Source organism: Portunus trituberculatus, chromosome 41, assembly GCF_017591435.1.
Source record: "Portunus trituberculatus isolate SZX2019 chromosome 41, ASM1759143v1, whole genome shotgun sequence".
NCBI lineage: Eukaryota > Metazoa > Arthropoda > Malacostraca > Decapoda > Portunidae > Portunus > Portunus trituberculatus.
The window spans coordinates 37,005,808-37,027,713 of record NC_059295.1 but is presented as its reverse complement, the minus strand read 5'-3'; the positions used below and the strand labels follow the sequence as shown (position 1 = coordinate 37,027,713).

Below are 21,906 nucleotides of genomic sequence, written 5' to 3'. Positions count from 1 at the left end.
ACCAAAGAGTAAAGGAAAACATAAGATTCAGAGGAAACGACGAGTCGGCGAGATTAGACCTGGTTTTTACAAGGGGTATACAAATGAACGATGATATAAGATATTAAGTGCTCCTTGGGAAAGAGTGACCATGTAATATTACAAATGGATATAGAAGAGGGAAAGGAAGATAGAGATGAATCATACAAAGGAGACCGATTAAATTACAGAAAGGCTGATATTGAGAACCTCAAGAACTATTTCAAAAACGTTAACTGGGAGGAGATGGAAAACTCAGAGAGGAGGGTGCAAGAGAAATATAACTTATTTTTGGAAATATACAGGGAATATGTTCGGAAATATAGACCTAAGGAGGAAGGAAAGAAAGATTGGTTTAACGCAAGGTGTGCTAGGGCAAAGGAGAAAAGAGATGGAGCATGAAAAAGGTGGAGGAGAAATAGAAATCTAGAAAATAAGCAAAACTTCAAGGCAGAAAGAAATGAATATGTTAAGGTGAGGAAGGAAGAGGAAAGGAACTATGAAAAGGACACTGTCAAAAAATGTAAGGAGCAACCAAAATTGTTCTGCAGATTCATAAATGGAAAAATAAGGGAAAAAGAAACAATAGAAAGGTTTAAAGAAGAGAACGGGGATGGTGGAAGACCCAAAAAGTATGGCAGAAGTGTTAAATTGTAAATTTCGAGAGGTCTTTACTAAGGAATCCAAATTTGAAAGGCCATAGGGTAATAGAGAGACCGTCTATATGAAAGAGATAAAAGTAATCAAGCTTGAAATAAAAGAGTTGATGATGGAATTAGATGAAGAGAAGGCAATGGGACCGGATGAAGTCTCAGGCAGAAAATTAAAAGAATGTAGGGAAGAGCTAGCAAGTCCTATATACATCATAAAATGCTTAATAGAAAATGGAACAGTACCAGTAGAATGGAAAAGAGCTGAGGTGGTTCCCATATATAAGAGCAGAAGGAAGGAAGAACCTTTAAATTACAGACTGGTATCACTAACTAGTGTAATATGCAAGATGTGTGAAAGAGTAATAAAGAAACAATGGATCGAGTTCCTTGAAGACAACAAATTATTATCAAATAGCCAATTTGGTTTTAGAAAAGGTCGGTCATGTGTAACAAATTTATTGAGTTTCTACTCTAGAATAGTTGATAGAGTACAAGAGAGAGAGGGATGGATTGACTGTATTTATTTGGATTTAAAAAAGGCGTTTGACAAAGTGCCACATGCAAGATTACTGTGGAAGTTAGAGGAGAAGGGTGGCTTAAAAGGAAGCACATTGAGATGGATGGAAAATTATTTGAGGGGAAGAGAAATAAGGATGGTAGTTAAAGATATGAAGTCCAAGTGGAGAGCAGTAGAAAGCGGAGTGCCACAGGGGTCAGTATTGGCACCAATACTTTTCTCATATATATAAACGACATGCCAAAAGGAGGGAACAGCTACATAAATCTGTTTGTGGACGATGCGAAACTGTGCAGAGTTATAAAGCAAAAAGAGTATTGTGAAATACTGCAGGAAGACCTAAATAAGATCTGGAAATGGAGTAAAAAGTGGGAGATGGAATTCAATGTGGACAAAAGCCATGTCATGAAAATGGGAAAGAGTGAAAGACGACTAGTGGGAATCTATAAAATGGGAGATGGAGTAGAACTAGAGAAAGTAAAAGAGGAAAAGGACTTGGGAGTGACGATGGAAGAAAACAATCAACCGGTAAGCCATATTGATAGAATTTTCAGAGAGACATATAATTTGCTAAGGAATATTGGATTAGCATTTCACTACATGGACAAAGAAATGATGAAGAAATTGATAAATACTATAATAAGACCCAGATTGGAATATGCAATAATTGTGTGGATCTCTCATAAAAAGAAACACATAGTGGAAGTTGGAGAGACTACAAAAAATGGCTACAAGATTGGTTCCAGAATTTGAAGGGATGACAGATGAGGAGAGACTAAAGGCTATGGATCTACCAACCCTGGAACAGAGAATGGAGAGAGGGGATCTGATACAAGTTTATAAATTGATTAACGGAATGGATCAAGTGGATAATGAGAAATTGATCCTGAGAGAAGAATATGACATTCAAAGCACAAGATCGCATAGTAAAAAAACTGAGGAAGGGAAGATCTTGTCTGAGAGATGTTAGAAAATATAGTTTCCCGCAAAGATGTGTTGAGACTTGGAACAGTTTGAGTGAGGAAGTGGTGTTAGCAACAAGTGTGCATAGTTTTAAAGAAAAATTGGATAAATGTAGTTATGGAGACGGGGCCACACGAGCGTAAAGTCCAGGTAAATACACGCACACACACACACACACACACACACACACACACACACACACACACACACACACACACACACACACACACACACACACACACACACACACACACACACACACACGGCCCGGTAGCTCAGTGGTTAGAGCGCTGGCTTCACAAGCCAGAGGACCGGGGTTCGATTCCCCAGCCGGGTGGAGATATTTGGGTGTGTCTCTTTTCACGTGTAGCCCCTGTTCACCTAGCAGTGAGTAGGTACGGGATGTAAATCGAGGAGTTGTGACCTTGTTGTCCCGGTGTGTGGTGCGTGCCTGGTCTCAGGCCTATCCGAAGATCGGAAATAATGAGCTCTGAGCTCGTTCCGTAGGGTAACGTCTGGCTGTCTCGTCAGAGAAAGCAGCAGATAAAAAACAGTGAATCACACACACACACAAACTGTGTATTAATAACTGACTATCAGACAGTGGAAAATTCTAGTACAGTATACTTAAAATTTCACTACACAGTATATTGATACAGTAGACAGTACTGCCCACCCTGTGGCTTGTAGGAATCTATTATGGTGCACATTGGTAAACTTTCTCTGCAGATTGGCTTTTCTGCAAAAATTGCTTGATATTAGAAATATATATAGATACAATTTTTAAATCTCCTGAATTATCAGGATTTTAATGTTTTTTCAACAGATTGCATTCATGCGGTTCTTCATTAGTTGGCTCTCTTCTGATGAACCACTTCTTGTGGGACTCTTTTGGGCTGGTGGTCTTATCATCTCAGAGTTTACACGTGTCACCCTCTTTTGTCTTGTGTGGTCCATCAACTATAGGTGAGAAAGATCATTGTAGGTTTCTTTCCCATTATATGGTATGATTGAATTATCTAAAAAAATTTCTTTAATTAGTTGTATTTCTAAGATTTAACAGCAAGGAATGAAGCTGCTCCTTCCACTTATCATGTAAATTTTTGTCCATCATTCTCATCTAATATTTACTATATTATGTTATTCTATACTCTGCACTCACATATCTTGCTTATCCTTTTCCTTCACATCATATCCAGGGCTTAGTATGGTCCCTTTCACCAATGTCTCCCTCCATATACACAAAATTACCTTTTCTCCTATGATCATGGATGTTTAAAAGGAAATTTACCATCAGCTACCTTTTTGCATTTAGCCTTTGTACCAGCAGTACTTGTTGAATGTCTTGTGTATACCTAGTTATACCTTAATCTAAAGGGATATTCACTAAGCAATGGATGATAGTAATATGTAAATAGATAGATCAGTCATTAAGAAATGCTGGTCTATCTAAAAGTAGGTTATCCATTGTAAGATCATGAAGGTAATGGTTACATTTTCATATGTAGTATTTGGAGCATAGCTTTAGTATATGGAAAATGTGATAAGTATAGTAAGCCCCTGCACTTGGCGAATTAATTAGTCTGGCGAAACTACAGCCAAATGTGAATTTCGCCAAGCACGAGTTCTTTATACCATATAAATTGCCTAAGAAATGCCTCAATCAGTCTTTGGTCATTGCCAAAGTCCCTCTTTTGACTCCTAAAATACCATCTTTCAAGCTGAAATGAAATCTTTTGCCTTTGCATATTAGAACACATGTACAATAAACAATAAATAAAGCTAATAAGACATGATATAAAGGCTGTAACTCCCATTTTTCCACCCATTTCCCTCACCCACTTTTGTCCTTGCTGCCACCACCATTGTCCTTACCCCCACCAGTACCACCTGTTGCGCTGGTAGAGGCCATGTTGGCGGTAAATCGCCAGAATTCGTTCCCACACTAACAGAACAGAGGGTAGCACAAACAAAATGGCTGAAGGGGACTCTCACAATGTGTTCTGATAGGTTTAGACGTCACCGGCGAGCCACGTGGTTCACTGTGTGGCTGCCAGGGGACTGCCAAGTTTGAATTCAAATCACCAAGCGTGCTCTCGGTGGTCTGTGGCCACCCTATCGCCAAAAATGAATTTTGCCAAGCTGAGATGCGCCAAGTGCGTGGGCTTACTGTATGTATTTTAATGTATCAAATTTCATCTAGGAATGGGATTCGACTGAGAGCTGCCTGCCTTGGGATGTTGTACAGAAAGTTAATGAAAATGTCATCACTAGGAAATAGGAGTGTGGGAGAGGTAAGTTAACCTAAAATCTGGTGGTTTTAATTTTTTCACTTGATGTGGCATATTTAGTCAATGGTGTATTTTTTCCAAAGCCTGCCTCTTTCATTCCTTCACAAAGCCCAGAAATTTCTCATCAAGGATAAGCTTCAATGCAGCAGAAAGATCCATATGGTTTGCATCAACAGATTCATAGGCAGGGTATGGATTGCATACTTCACTGGTAATGAAATATTTCAGTTGATATTGATGTTGCAAAAACAAAGCAAAATCTCATTTTGATAACCGTACAACCACTAATTTTCCTGTATGCTGTATATTCTTTTGTTACCATTGTTGTTCAGTCTGTGTGATAAGAAAGAATAAATGCAGATATGTACAGTATGAATGGAAAGTTGTGACACCACAGGGCTGATGTTGCTTCTTTTCACAGTAAGTGGAGGAGGCTACAATGCGTGAGTTACCTCAGCAGTTATTCAATTGATATAGAGAGCGGGTGGTCTATTTATCTGATGCCAGACAAAGGCTACCTGCATTACTGTAATATGTTGCTTTCTCCCATCCTCTCAACATTCCTAAAATAACTACAAGTAAGGAGAAACTGAAGAAGGTATTCACATCATACAAGGCTGGCCACAATCTCCCATTTATTTTCACTTGAGTAGGAGTTAGGCTAAGGATGATACAGCAGTTGATGCACCTTTTCAACACCTCATCCCACTTCCCAAATCTGGCAGGTCTCATCAGAGTACTCTTTTATCTTCAGGCAGCTTGCTGAAGAATCAAGGCCAACAGCATGGGGGAAAAAAAAAAGAAGTTATATACTGAAACATGAGTCAGACCTGCCAGAATTTAAGAATGGAGCGAGTGCAGTAGACCTCTCTATATTAGCTGAACAGCTACCTGTTGCTCGTTCTCCAGAGAGTGAAGGCAGTTGCCAGTTAGTATTCCAAAAGCATCAGAACATCTTGCTTTCCTAGGAAGGTAGTTGTGACCCTCCTCCACTTAGCACTAAAAGAAGTGACACTTGGCTTTCAATATTTCTGGGCTTGAGGGGGAAAGTATCTCATACCTGAGAAGCTGGACTTGTAATCTTAATTTATGAAGAATGTATCAGTTGAATTTTTCCAATACAATCATTCTAAATCATTAGTTGTACTTGCTAAAAAAAATAAATAAATAATGGGTTACTTTTTCAAGAGTATTTATACTCACTGGATGTTTTGCTTTTCAGGTAATAAATCTATTTGCCAATGATGCCCAACGTATATTTGATTTTGTAGTCATTGGTCCCATGATCATTGGAGGACCTCTGGTTGCAGTAGGAGGTGTGATCTACATATTGTGGCTTTTAGGACCTTGGGCCTTGTTTGGCATGGTTGCTTTCCTTCTTTTTTATCCTTTCCAAGTAAGTACACCATCTCTAAGTTCTTAGCAAGATTTGAATTGACACATTGGACTGGCAAGGAGTTATATCAGGTGCAATATAAGTATGAATATTTTAATGATCAGAAACTTTTTATTACTATTAAAGCTCTAGTGATAAGAAATACAAAATGTAAATGACAGAAAAACAGATAGTTGAATATCTATTCAACCCGTAAACTATGACATAGAGCATATAATCAACATTGTGTAACTATGACTTGCATCATATGATGTGAAGGCTATTTTTTAAACTTGGTGGTCTATACTCCATATCCCTTGGAATGATGTTTGGCAACATTGGACCAGTGCTCCCTACCTTATTATAAATAAGTGCGTGTGTCTTGCTATTACAGGAGAAACCTTTACTTTGTGTTAGGTTACATAATAACAGTGTAACCTACTGTCCTACTTTACAGATAAAAAATACATGAACATGATAATGAGTTATAAGTAAATCTACCATTTATTACTGTATTGTGTTTAATGCTTTATCTAGACATCTTCCTTCCCACCACAGCAATTATCTGTTTGTCAGTATGCTCACCACCAGAGCAGCTATCTACCAGCTCATTCAAACACCTGCTTTCCATCACTCCACCACCAACACTGCTCACTGCCCACTAGTTCCAAGTGACAAACTATGCAACTTCACTGCATCACCATACCTCAACAATAATTAACTAATATTTGGCCATCTTATACTTTTTCATGCAGTCTTTCATTCTATAATAGTAAGAATAATTTCTAAGAACTTTTTATGCCAATAAGTGCTTATGGTGGGTATAACTGCTGGAACTGTATTCTGCAGTTTAAGAGGTAATAAGACTATGTAGAATAATTGAATGGTTCAGTACTTCTGACAGATCTTTTTTTTTTATAATTATTCACAGATGTAGCAGTTGTTTTTACGGATGTGTAGTAAATGATGCTGAAATTTGATAAATTGTTGACAAGTCCAGTTGTAGTTGATGGTGGTGATGTCTTACCAAAAGGCTCTTAAGAATATTCTTGATGTTCCCACTTCATATGAAATACTGTATTAGCTTTTCTGGCTGTCATCTGGTTCTGCCATCCACTGTACAGAAAGAGAGGGATAGAGAGATGTGTGCACATAGGAAAGGAGAGTAAATTCTTGCATTACTTTGGAGGGACAAATGTTAGTTTAATGACTATAGAAAGGACTTATTTTCATGTAAGGAAACATAACCCCCATTTGTAGGTAAGTAAATGAATCAGTAAGTGAATTTGTCACTTTATAATTTCCATTTTTCAATTTTTTCCAGTAATATTACAATGTTAATTTAGATTTTTTGTACTTCCAGTATTGCCTCTCCCGCCTCACTGGATATTTGAGGCGCAAGACAATAACTGTCACGGATGAAAGGGTTCGCATGATGAATGAACTTCTTAACTGTGTGAAGCTAATAAAGATGTATGCATGGGAAAAGAGTTTTGCCTCAACTGTTTCAGGTATAGTATTTTGTATACAGATTATAATGAAGGCATAGAGAGAGCTAAGCTTTTCTATTTCTTGAATTGTAAGAACTTAAGAAAATGATATACAAGGCTAAGAAAACTATAAAGAAATATCAAAACACTAAGTAAATGCGAGAGTAAACAAAATAATAATACTGATAAAAGCAAGCTATTGGTGAAAAATAAAATTCATTATATCATAGATGAAGTATAGCTTAGAAAAAATCTGGTTCATGAAATTTTGAGAAAAAAATAGAAATAAAGAATTATAAAGATAAACTAATTTAAAATGCATATTAAATTAATGGAATATTGGGAAAATACTGAAATGTAAAAGAATCACATTTTTCCTATGTAACATGAGATAACAACTTTGAAATACTTTTCATTCCAGGAATACGAAGTCGTGAGAGACAGTTGCTGGAAAAGTCAGCTTATGTTCAGAGTCTCAGCCTTGCCATGGCTCCCACTGTTCCTATCATTGCTGCCATTGTCACATTTTTGGCTCATATTGGTGCTGGATATGATCTCACTCCTGCTCAGGTATTGTTTTCCAAATGTTGTTCATAGTGTACTTTTTGTTATGCTGAAATATATTGTTGGTATTAGTGACTAGGAATTTGTGTTTAAATTTTCAAGCATTTTTCAACAATTCTTCAACATTGTTTATTTCAAATATGGTACATTAATCAATTTTACACATGTCTGAATATTTATCACATTTACTATATAATTATTAGGACTATGGTACCAAACTACTTTGGAAGCATTGTGAGGTATTCAGGAACTTTAATAGTTTTCTTTCCGATCTATGGAACTCTATCAACTTTATTATATTTAAGTAAAGTATTCTTCTATTTTCATGATTTTACTGGTAGTGATAGATAGGTAATGAAGTTCTCACCTTTATTATTATCCTTTTTGTCATTTTTCTTTAATCCACAAAGGGCAGATGTTCTATACAGCAAGCAGTATTGAGCCTATCATAAATTCTCATCAAATTCTGCTGATTTTTAAAGGAATGTGCATTGGGAAGCCCAGGAATGTGTTACAACATCCCAGTGGTTGCTCACTCACAATCTACCATCTGGATAGTTTTGTTTGAAGACACAATGGATAAATAGAGTGTGGAGATGCTGTGATGTACGAACTCCTTTCCCAGATCTGAAGAAAATATAGCATTGGCAACTGAAGTATTACTACTTCTTAAGACATGTCTTTACATCACTCACTTCTACTCTGCAGCTTTTATTTTCTGGCATGTGAATTATTTTTATCTAAGAGGCAAAAGAAGTATGTATATTGTTACATAAAAGAAGAAAATTCATACAAGTTTAATGTTTTGGTTTTATTTATTTAATTTTTTTTTTCAGGTTGAATATTTTTTGTGAATTTCCTTTCAAGCCAACAATCAGCCACACTGTATGAGTATGTGGCCTTAAGGGATTGAGAAATGCTATTCATTAAATGGTTTAGTTATTTATTTATATATTAAAAAAATATCACATTCTTTTTATATTTATGCGACAAAAATTTATAGATTAAGACCATTAATATTTTTATTGTTTACCTCAGGCCTGGTCATATATTGGTCTAGCTGGGCATTTGCACTTTAGTATGGACTGTATAAGTCATGCCATACAGGATATTCGTGGAGGGCAGATCTCCATTAAACGAATCAAGGTAGAATGTTAAAGATACATAAAATACAATACAAGGGTTGCTTTCAAATAGTAATAATGATTTATTGTATATTTACTGTGTCTGATAAAAAAGTTGTTGCCAAAGTCCCATATATATGTGGTTTATATCTGATTTTTTGTATTTTTTATTTGGCTGCAAGTGTTGTTCTGGTAGGAGAATGAAAGCCATGCCTTGGGCATCCTTTATGTACTTCAAGCAATCACCTCCTGTTGAGGATCCTCAATGTAAACAGCAGAGGAAATTCTTAGATTAATGCTCCCTTGGCATTTTAGGGAGTAAAACATATGGAAAGTTATTGAACATGAGAGTGAGAAGCAGTGCTTGTCTTAGTGAGACTATATACAATTGATGAAACTTTTTTAATAGATAGTTGACATGGTGTCAAGATTACTGTGGTATCTGAACACTGATCCTTAGTTTCAAGCATTGAGGGATGTGTTTATAGTGAAAATAACTTATCAAATAATTGTTTCTATCATAGACCTCATGAGACAAATGACTGCTGCATGTTTCTTCATCTTAGAATTTGCATGAAAATATAGTCTTATTTTGCTATTTTCAGTAGTAATTTTGTTAGAAAATGGCAAGGCAACAATTTTTTTGTTTGGATACTCTACTTTGTGTGGGGATTCTCTTTGGTACTAATTTTTTCATGACTTCAATGATAACATTACTATTGTACATAATTTATGCAGATAAATTTGTCAGAAAGACAATTACAGTGTAGGAAATAGTGTAAAGCTTAAAAAATATCTGCCATTTGCTTGAAGTTTAAATTTAGAAAAATACTAAGTGGATTTAATTTATAAAAAAAATGTAGTAGATTAATAGTTCTTAAAGTAATACAACATTTACAAAGTTTTTATTTTTTAATTTTTTATTTTTATTTATAAATGACTCATAATTTTTAGCTAAATTGGAGCAATCCTACCTCCATACTCATTGCATGATGTAAACAGTGATTTAAAGGAAGTAACCAAAGCTCTGGAAAATACCTTATCTTTATATTATTCTTTGAGAAAAAAAAAAAAAAGGCAGCATAGAGAAGAAAAGTATTGCAAGATTGATATATTCACATACAAACCTGATATATTCAAATAAATGTAAAGTCCATGAAACACCTCAGCATTGAAAGAAGGTAACCACTAACACTTGATGAAAACACAGGAGGGAACTTGAACAGTATTTTGGCAGCTAAAGATGGTTCATCAATGAATAACAGCAAATGTACCATTGTAACTAGGTTTTCTTATGGATATCTATTTTGGAATGACCTAAAAGTGAATTTGTATTCTAATTTTTTAATTCCATTCAGTGATGAATTCTGCTGCAACTTACTTTATTTATTTTTTTTTATGTTGCTACACTGAATGAGGACATTGATGCAAAGAGAGCATGGAAATCAACTTAGCTTTTCTCTTTGGGGCTTATTTTTTCTATTCTTTTAGAATTGGTGTTAAATTGATTCTTTTGATATTAATTTTCTTCTTTCATTTTGTCTCCTTTTTACATAAAAAGTGAATATTTTGAGAATTTCAGGGATATTATCTTTGAAGTGGTTTAGGGGTGCATTCATATGAGTAAAGGCCCCATCACACTGGCCTATGATACGCAGAACCAGAAACATCCGCTCTAGATAGCTGGAACTTGCCTGCGATTAACGGAACCAAGTTGGGATGGCTTCATGTCCATCCCGGTTCTCCGTATGCTATCCCAATGGAAAAGTAAATATGATATATGTAATAAAAACTTTTCAATTGAACTAAAAAGAATGTGACAAAATTTTTCATATTGGAATATTAAATAATATTTCATCAATTTAGAAAGGTAAAATATATATATATATATATATATATATATATATATATATATATATATATATATATATATATATATCATGTCGATAGTTTAGGCTCATGGCAACCACCTCTGACTGTAAAGTTGCCATCGTGCACGTCTCAGCTTTTCTCTAGTTTTTTTTACTTACTTTTCTTCAACAAGAGGAAGTGCAAATGCAGTTCCAGGACAAAGCACAGGCTGAGGTATAAGCGGCATGTTACTGTTCTGGTTTATTTTGATTAGGCTTTGTCTTGGTTAGTGGGCTGTTTGCCTAGCATAACAAGAACACGGGCAGCTTGTGTGTGATAGTGATCCTGGTTTCGTACCAAGAACCATGGCCCGCGTTCCGCGTATCATAGGCCAGTGTGATAGCCCCTTTAAAGAGGAACCTCTTTCAGTTTGAAAATTAAGAGTCTGCAACATTAGATTGAAGTTTGATATATTTATCCAAGTATTGTATGAACTTGAGGGAAAGATCTGAATGAATGGGATTGAAAAAAGGCTTCTGTTTCCTTTCCTGCAGCCTGTCCACAGATGTTTGGTACTTTATGGATGTGAGCCTTTTGGGTGTTATAGGTCTGGTGTATGGTGAAACCTTGATCAAGAGGATTAGAGAAGCCTTAGAGGGGGTGAGTTGTGAGAAGTGTAGCTTTGGAAAGAGAAGGGATGCATGGATCTTGGCTTTTTCCCACATTGGAACAAAATTGAATACTATTTCACTCTTCAACCCATAATCTAGCAAGTTAGCCAAAGCACTTCCTCTTTGGGGCTATAGCTAACAACACACTATGCACTTTGAACCTTATTGAAATGCATTAGCTAGGAGTTATATTTGTAACTAGGTCAGAGAATCATTTAAGTTTATGAGATTTTCTCCTTTTTTATTATTTATTTATTTATTCATTTTGATGAAGGACTGATCATTGCTTATTTGATATGGAGGTGTGATGTTTTACTTCCTTAGTTGCTTATGCTTTTCCTGTATTGTGTACCACTTTTATAAATTTTTCAGTTTCCTTTATATTCCATAATTTTCTGTAATTTAGGTATCTTCAATTAGTTTAATTTCTGCATGATGTATGATTTCTGGCTCTTTTCTTTTTGGTAAGCAATCAGCTCTTTATTTTCATATTGATACCAGTGTTTATATAGATATTTTCATCATATATAACCATGTTCTGGTTATTCAATGCATTTTTACTTTTCTGCCAAATTTCTAACCTGTACCTATGCAGCATGAATCATGAGTTTCTCTGGAAACTCTGGGAAATGAAACATCATGCTATTCTTAACACGATATATATATATATATATATATATATATATATATATATATATATATATATATATATATATATATATATATATATATATATATATATATATATATATATATATATATATATATATATATATATATATATATATATATATATATATATATATATACATCAACCCTCGCTATCGCGACTTCGGCTATCGCTGTTTATTGCTATCACGCACCCATGAAAAACTGCTAAAATTTCATTATCGCGACCTCAGATGCTCGCTATCGCGCGCCCAGCCATGACGTCATGGAATATCTGAGGCCAAAACCGCCTTCCCGCCAAGATCAATTCGGCTATCGCGTTTTCGGCTATGGCGCGGCTATTTCGGCCCCAATTGGGCACGATAGTCGAGGGTTAAGTGTATGTATATATATATATATATATATATATATATATATATATATATATATATATATATATATATATATATATCATGTCGATAGTTTGGGCTCATGGCAACCACCTCTGACTGTAGAGTTGCCATCGTGTACGTCTCAGCTTTTCTCTAGTGTTTTTTACTTACTTTTCTTCAACAAGAGGAAGTGCAAATGCAGTTCCAGGACAAAGCACAGGCTGAGGTATAAGCGGCATGTTACTGTTCTGGTTTATTTTGATTAGGCTTTGTCTTGGTTAGTGGGCTGTTTGCCTAGCATAACAAGAACACGGGCAGCTTGTGTGTGATAGTGTTCTTGGTTTCGTACCAAGAACCATGGCCCGCGTTCCGCGTATCATAGGCCAGTGTGATAGCCCCTTTTAAGAGGAACCTCTTTCAGTTTGAAAATTAAGAGTCTGCAACATTAGATTGAAGTTTGATATATTTATCCAAGTATTGTATGAACTTGAGGGAAAGATCTGAATGAATGGGATTGAAAAAAGGCTTCTGTTTCCTTTCCTGCAGCCTGTCCACAGATGTTTGGTACTTTATGGATGTGAGCCTTTTGGGTGTTATAGATCTGGTGTATGGTGAAACCTTGATCAAGAGGATTAGAGAAGCCTTAGAGGGGGTGAGTTGTGAGAAGTGTAGCTTTGGAAAGAGAAGGGATGCATGGATCTTGGCTTTTTCCCACATTGGAACAAAATTGAATACTATTTCACTCTTCAACCCATAATCTAGCAAGTTAGCCAAAGCACTTCCTCTTTGGGGCTATAGCTAACAACACACTATGCACTTTGAACCTTATTGAAATGCATTAGCTAGGAGTTATATTTGTAACTAGGTCAGAGAATCATTTAAGTTTATGAGATTTTCTCCTTTTTTATTATTTATTTATTTATTCATTTTGATGAAGGACTGATCATTGCTTATTTGATATGGAGGTGTGATGTTTTACTTCCTTAGTTGCTTATGCTTTTCCTGTATTGTGTACCACTTTTATAAATTTTTCAGTTTCCTTTATATTCCATAATTTTCTGTAATTTAGGTATCTTCAATTAGTTTAATTTCTGCATGATGTATGATTTCTGGCTCTTTTCTTTTTGGTAAGCAATCAGCTCTTTATTTTCATATTGATACCAGTGTTTATATAGATATTTTCATCATATATATCCATGTTCTGGTTATTCAATGCATTTTTACTTTTCTGCCAAATTTCTAACCTGTACCTATGCAGCATGAATCATGAGTTTCTCTGGAAACTCTGGGAAATGAAACATCATGCTATTCTTAACACGATATATATATATATATATATATATATATATATATATATATATATATATATATATATATATATATATATATATATATATATATATATATATATATATATATATATATATATATATATATATATATATATATATATATATATATATATACAGTCAACCCTCGGCTATCGCGACTTCGCTATCGCTGTTTATTGCTATCACGCACCCATGAAAAACTGCTAAAATTTCATTATCGCGACCTCAGATGCTCGCTATCGCGCGCCCAGCCATGACGTCATGGAATATCTGAGGCCAAAACCGCCTTCCCGCCAAGATCAATTCGGCTATCGCGCTATGGCGCTGCTATTTCGGCCCCAATTGGGCACGATAGTCGAGGTTAAGTATGTATATATATATATATATATATATATATATATATATATATATATATATATATATATATATATATATATCATGTCGATAGTTTGGGCTCATGGCAACCACCTCTGACTGTAGAGTTGCCATCGTGTACGTCTCAGCTTTTCTCTAGTGTTTTTTACTTACTTTTCTTCAACAAGAGGAAGTGCAAATGCAGTTCCAGGACAAAGCACAGGCTGAGGTATAAGCGGCATGTTACTGTTCTGGTTCATTTTGATTAGGCTTTGTCTTGGTTAGTGGGCTGTTTGCCTAGCATAACAAGAACACGGGCAGCTTGTGTGATAGTGTTCTTGGTTTCGTACCAAGAACCATGGCCGCGTTCGCGTATCATAGGCCAGTGTGATAGCCCCTTTTAAGAGGAACCTCTTTCAGTTTGAAAATTAAGAGTCTGCAACATTAGATTGAAGTTTGATATATTTATCCAAGTATTGTATGAACTTGAGGGAAAGATCTGAATGAATGGGATTGAAAAAAGGCTTCTGTTTCCTTTCCTGCAGCCTGTCCACAGATGTTTGGTACTTTATGGATGTGAGCCTTTTGGGTGTTATAGATCTGGTGTATGGTGAAACCTTGATCAAGAGGATTAGAGAAGCCTTAGAGGGGGTGAGTTGTGAGAAGTGTAGCTTTGGAAAGAGAAGGGGATGCATGGATCTTGGCTTTTTCCCACATTGGAACAAAATTGAATACTATTTCACTCTTCAACCCATAATCTAGCAAGTTAGCCAAAGCACTTCCTCTTTGGGGCTATAGCTAACAACACACTATGCACTTTGAACCTTATTGAAATGCATTAGCTAGGAGTTATATTTGTAACTAGGTCAGAGAATCATTTAAGTTTATGAGATTTTCTCCTTTTTTATTATTTATTTATTTATTCATTTTTGATGAAGGACTGATCATTGCTTATTTGATATGGAGGTGTGATGTTTTACTTCCTTAGTTGCTTATGCTTTTCCTGTATTGTGTACCACTTTTATAAATTTTTCAGTTTCCTTTATATTCCATAATTTTCTGTAATTTAGGTATCTTCAATTAGTTTAATTTCTGCATGATGTATGATTTCTGGCTCTTTTCTTTTTGGTAAGCAATCAGCTCTTTATTTTCATATTGATACCAGTGTTTATATAGATATTTTCATCATATATATCTATGTTCTGGTTATTCAATGCATTTTACTTTTCTGCCAAATTTCTAACCTGTACCTATGCAGCATGAATCATGAGTTTCTCTGGAAACTCTGGGAAATGAAACATCATGCTATTCTTAACACGATATATATATATATATATATATATATATATATATATATATATATATATATATATATATATATATATATATATATATATATATATATATATATATATATATATATATATATATATATATATATATATATACAGTCAACCCTCGGCTATCGCGACTTCGGCTATCGCTGTTTATTGCTATCACGCACCCATGAAAAACTGCTAAAATTTCATTATCGCGACCTCAGATGCTCGCTATCGCGCGCCCAGCCATGACGTCATGGAATATCTGAGGCCAAAACCGCCTTCCCGCCAAGATCAATTCGGCTATCGTGTTTTTGGCTATGGCGCGGCTATTTCGGCCCCAATTGGGCACGATAGTCGAGGGTTAAGTGTATATATATATATATATATATATATATATATATATATATATATATATATATATATATATATATATACACTCGACCCTCGAAACAATGGACCTCCCATCAACGAATTTCGGAAACTACGGACAAATTCTGGAGTCTGGTTTAATCTACTGACAAATATTAAAATGCGCGTGATTGTCCGTTCCCGGCAAATTATTGTCCGGTAGGTGGCGTATTAAGGTGAGAGAACTTCGTTTTCTGTATTGTTTATTAATATTTATTAAACTGACCATGCTCATGTCATCTATTTCATGTTATTTGTTGTACTTAATGCTTTGTAATACTGATTGAATGATTTCTTAATGATTACACAGTACATTTTATACAGTTTTTACGGACTTTTGCAAAGAACAGACTTTTGCAATCTACGGACAGGGTCGTGCACGCATTTGTCCGTTGTTTTGAGGGTCAGTATATATATATATATATATATATATATATATATATATATATATATATATATATATATATATATATATATATATATATATATATATATATATATATATATATATATATATATATATATATATATATATATATATATATATATATATATATATATATATATATATATATATATATATATATATATATATATATATATATATATATATATATATATATATATATATATATATATATATATATATATATTCAGTAATACCTCAAGATACGAACGCCCCAACATAAGATTTTTTAGGATATACAACGAAAAATTTCATATAATTTACGCCTCAAAATACAAAGATATTTTTAAGATATGAATAGCCATTGGTAGGTGGCACAGCAATCGCTTGGCTACCCACGTCCACCCAAACATTCAGCCCGCATTGTGTATCGTTGTTCATCCTTTGTGCATGTATGTGTTTGTGCTCCTCAGCTGTGTGTATTTTTTCTTAAGTTTTGTGAACTCAAAACCCAGTGATCATGGGTCCCAAAAGTAAAAGTTTGGCGAGAAACACACAAAATAGCATGTATTCACTTTTATTTTATTTATTTTTATGTAGGGAAGAGGGCCAGCCAAAGGCAAAAAAAAAAAGAAAAGATTAAAAAAAGACACGAGTGCTGCCTCTCTAGAAAGTGGAAAAGCATCAGCCAAAATTAGGGAGGAAATGCCTTGATACTTCCCTCTTAAAAGTAGACAAGTCGTAGGAATTCGGAAATACAGATGCAGGGATGGAGTTCCAGAGTTTATCAGTGAAAGGGATGAATGATTGAGAGTACTGGTTAACTCTTGCGTTAGAGAGTTGGACAGAATAGGGATGAGAGGAAGAAGAAAGCCTTGTGCAGCGAGGCCACAGGAGGTGGGGAGGCATGCAGTTACCAAGATCAGTAGAACAGTAGCATGAAAATAGCAATAAAAGATAGAAAGAGATGCAACATTCCGGCAGTGAGAAAGAGGCTGAAGACAATTAGTCAGAGGAGGGGGTTGATGAGACGAAGAGCTTTTGATTCCACCCTATCTAGTAAAACTGTGTGACTGGAAACCCCCCCAAACATGTGAAGAGTAAGGCCCTTATACAGAGTAAGCAGTTGGAGATGCGAGAAAAACTGGCAGAGACGCCTCAGAACACCTAACTTCATAGAAGGTGTTTTAACAAGAGATGAGATGTGAAGTTTCCAGTTAAGATTATGAGTAAAGAACAGACTGAGGATATTCATTGTGGAAGAAGGAGACAGTTGAGTGTCACTGAAGACGATGGGATAGTTGTCTGGAAGGTTGTGTTGAGTTGATAGATGGAGGAATTGAGTTTTTGAGGCATTGAAAACTACTAGATTTTCTCTGCCCCAATCGGAAATCTTAGAAAGATCGGAAGTCAGGCGTTCTGTGGCGTCCCTGCGTGATCTGTTGACTTCCTGAAGGGTTGGTTGTCTCTGAAAGGATGTGGAAAGATGTAGGGTGGTATCATCAGCGTAGGAGTGGATAGGGCAAGAAGTTTGATTAAGAAGGTCATTAATGAATAATAGAAAGGAAGTGGGTGACAGGACAGAACCCTGAGGAACTCTGCTGTTAATAGATTTAGGAGAAGAACAGTGGCCGTCTACCACAGCAGCAATAGAATGGTCAGAAAGGAAACTTGAGATAAAGTTGCAGAGAGAAGGATAGAAGCCGTGGGAGGGCAATTTTGAAATCAAAGCTTTATGCCAGACTGTATCAAAAGCTTTTGATATGTCTAACGCTACAACAAAAGTTTCACTGAAATCTCTAAAAGAAGATGGCCAAGATTCAGTAAGGATTAAAAAATAATCCTCAAATTAAGTCATCACAAGGGAGCCCCCCTCCAATGAAGTAATTTGTCCTGCTGCTAGGCAACAAAGGCCATATAGCTGCTAGATGTCATTAGTGGGGTTCGAATCGATGCCCCGCAATCTACCACCATCGTGGCAGAATGTGGCGTCTTAATCCGCGTGACCACTAAGGACACTACTCAGTATGGATAGCCAGAAGATCACCAGTAGAGCGACCTTGACGGAAGCCATACTGGCGATCAGACAGAAGATTGTGAAGTGATAGATGTTTGAGAATCTTCCTATTCAGGATAGATTAAAAAACTTTAGATAAGCAAGAGATTAAACCTATAGGATGGTAGTTTGAGGTGTTAGAATTGTCACCCCTTTTAGGAACAGGCTGAATGTAGGCAAACTTCCAGCAGGAAGGAAAGGTAGAAGTAGATAGACAAAGTTGGAAGAGTTTGGCCAGGCAAGGTGCAAGCACGGAAGCACAGTTTTTTGAGAACAATAGGAGGTACCCCATCAGGACCATAAGCCTTTCGGGGATTTAGGCCAGCGAAGGCATGGAAAACATTGTTATGAAGAATTTTAATTGTAGACATGAAATAGTCAGAGGGAGGAGGAGAGGGAGGGACAAGCCCAGAATTGTCCAAGGTGGAGTTGTGAGCAAAGTTCTGAGAGTACTTCAGCTTTAGAGAGAGAAGAGATGGCAGTGGTGCCATCAGGATGAAATAAAGGAGGGAAAGATGAAGAAGTGAAGTTATTTGAGATGTTTTTGGCTGGATGCCAGAAGTCTCGAAGGGAGTTAGAGTTTGAAAGATTTTGACATTTTCTACTTACAAAGAAGTGTTTGGCAAGTTGAAGAACAGACTTAGCATGATTCCGGGCAGAGATATAAAGTGAGTGAGATTCAGAAGATGGAAGACTCAAATACCTTTTGTGGGCAACCTCTCTATCATGTATAGCATGAGAACAGGCTGAGTTAAACCAAGGTTTAGAAGGTTTAGGTTGAGATAAAGAATGAGGAATGTACGCCTCCATGCCAGACACTATCACCTCTGTTATGCGTTCAGCACAAAGAGATGGATCTCTGACACAGAAGCAGTAATCATTCCAAGGAAAATCACCATAATACCTCCTCAGGTTCCCCCAACTGGCAGAGGCAAAACTCCAGAGGCACCTTTGCTTTGGGGGATCCTGTGGAGGGATTGGAGAAATAGGACAAGATATAGAAATGAGATTGTGATCGGAGGAGCCCAACGGAGATGAAAGGGTGACAGCATAAGCAGAAGTGTTAGAGGTGAGGAAGAGATCAAGAATGTTGGGCGTGTCTCCAAGACGGTCAGGAATACGAGTAGGGTGTTGCACCAGTTGCTCTAGGTCATGGAGGATAGCAAAGTTGAAGGCTACTTCACCAGGATGGTCAGTGAAGGGAGATGAAAGCCAAAGCTGGTGGTGAACATAGAAATTCAAAGAATGGAAATCTCAGCGAAAGGGTAGAGGGACAGAATGTTCTCCACTTTAGAAGTTAAGTAGTTGAAGAATTTACTATAGTCAGAAGAGTTAGGGAGAGATAAAAAGCACAGATGAATTTAGTTTGAGAGTGACTGTTAAGTCGAAGCCAGATGGTGGAAAACTTGGAAGATTCAAGAGCGTGGGCACGAGAGCAAGTTCAGTCGTTGCGTATATAGACGCAACATCCAGCTTTGGAATGAAAATGAGAATAGAGAAAGTAGGAGGGGACAGAGAAGGGACTACTGTCAGTTGCTTCAGACTGGAGATCAACCGATATGGTTTTTTCAGGGCCGATACCAATACCGATTATTAGTAGTCAAGGAGGCCAATAACCGATATTTGGAGCCGATATTCATTTGCTGTTTATATATATATATATATATATATATATATATATATATATATATATATATATATATATATATATATATATATATATATACACAGTAATCGCTTGCGTATCCGGATTATAGCAGCCAAGGCCCTGGCAGATATGCGAAATATCCGGATACGCGGAATTTCCTCTCTCAACCCCTTGGCTAGAGTGATAGAAAACGGGCCCCTTGTATCCTCTCTCTCTCTCTCTCTCTCTCTCTCTCTCTCTCTCTCTCTCTCTCTCTCTCTCTCTCTCTCTCTCTCTCTCTCTCTCTTGTTCTGATACCATTCTCATTCAAAAGTTGTGTCCCCACAACATGGTGAGAACCCGAGGTGTAGAAGTAATGCTTGTGGGAGAGGTGGCGGAATCAGACACAGTGAAATCACTGTCACTCCCACCATCCATCGTTGGTGACACAGTGATGTAGAGCATATGTTTACTCCTGATGAGTAAAATGGGAAGAAAATAGCCAAAATATAGCTGTAAAAAAACCTAAATGTCTCAACGTGCCCCGAGTCTTGTGTGATGAACGTCTATCGACCTGTCCCGAGTTTTGCGGGTTAAGTTGTTGTTTTGGGCAATATAGTACATTTATATCATGTGTACAATAAACATTGCATTTATCTTATATTAAATCTATATGTGATTGGTATTTAACCCTTATGTTCCGGCGATTGTATATGAATGATTGCATCAGTGCGTCCGTAGCGACGGCGATCATTCCCGTAATCAAGAATTTTCGCGCCTCCTGTTTGAGCTCCACACGCGGTTTCTCGAGTCAGATGGCGAGTGGAAGTATCTGGCTTCTTTTTCCACCCGTAGTGTTGCCACTAGCTCTGTATATTTAGGGGTAACGAATCTATTTTCCCATTCTGAGGGCGACATTTGGCAACCCCAGCGACCCGCCGTGTCGAAAGCACCCTGATAAAAGCGAAGGGACGTCTCAGTTCATAACTCACTATGGAACAAGGCAGATAATTTTTGTTTAGCAGTGCTTCTGAGCCTGACTACAGTGACAGTGACTATGAGGAAGAAACTGAAGAAAGCGAAGACAGCAGTAGTGAAGACTCGGAAAATGATTCAGAGGATCCACCTGTTTTCTCAGAACAGAGAGAAGACAGAGATAGTGGTGATGGAGAACAGACTCCAAACATAATATTGAGAACCCAGAGTGGCTCATGGAGATGTAGGCATGCCTCTCATGTTCTGGGAAGACGATCAAGGGGGCATGTGTTTCACTGTTTGATCTGCTGCAGTCTCTGACGAGACAGCCAGACGTTACCCTACGGAACGAGCTCAGAGCTCATTATTTCCGATCTTCGGATAGGCCTTAGACCAGGCACACACCACACACCGGAACAACAAGGTCACAACTCCTCGATTTATATCCCGTACCTAATCACTGCTAAGTGAACAGGGGCTACACGTGAAAGGAGACATACCCAAATATCTCCACCCGGCCGGGGAATCGAACCCCGGTCCTCTGGCTTGTGAAGCCAGCGCTCTAACCACTGAGCAACCGGGTGTGTGGTGTGTGTGTGTGTGTGTGTGAGAGAGAGAGAGAGAGAGAGAGAGAGAGAGAGAGAGAGAGAGAGAGAGAGAGAGAGAGAGAGAGAGAGAGAGAGAGAGAGAGAGAGATGATACGTACACATTATTTGCTTGTAACTTGATATGAAAAGTGGTGAAAGAATACTCTCTCTCTCTCTCTCTCTCTCTCTCTCTCTCTCTCTCTCTCTCTCTCTCTCTCTCTCTCTCTCTCTCATTGGAAGTGTACAATTTCTCTTCCAAGAGAGAGAGAGAGAGAGAGAGAGA

General features: G+C 36.8%; 1 protein-coding gene across 7 annotated transcripts in view; it reads left to right on the top strand.

Annotated features, from left to right (window-relative positions):
• LOC123517119 (multidrug resistance-associated protein 5-like) overlaps positions 1-21,906 on the top strand; it is a 124,062-nt gene that overhangs the window by 19,572 nt on the left and 82,584 nt on the right. For 3 of the 7 annotated variants that reach the window (XM_045277034.1, XM_045277030.1, XM_045277031.1), the window contains exons 6-10: positions 2,978-3,117; positions 4,355-4,445; positions 5,665-5,838; positions 7,181-7,328; positions 7,729-7,877. In XM_045277034.1, the coding sequence (XP_045132969.1) occupies positions 2,978-3,117; positions 4,355-4,445; positions 5,665-5,838; positions 7,181-7,328; positions 7,729-7,877 (702 nt within the window). Of the gene's footprint in view, positions 1-2,977; positions 3,118-4,354; positions 4,446-5,664; positions 5,839-7,180; positions 7,329-7,728; positions 7,878-8,909; positions 9,018-21,906 lie in introns of all 7 variants that reach the window. The other 4 variants (XM_045277032.1, XM_045277033.1, XM_045277035.1 and 1 more) reach the window with 3 other exon arrangements.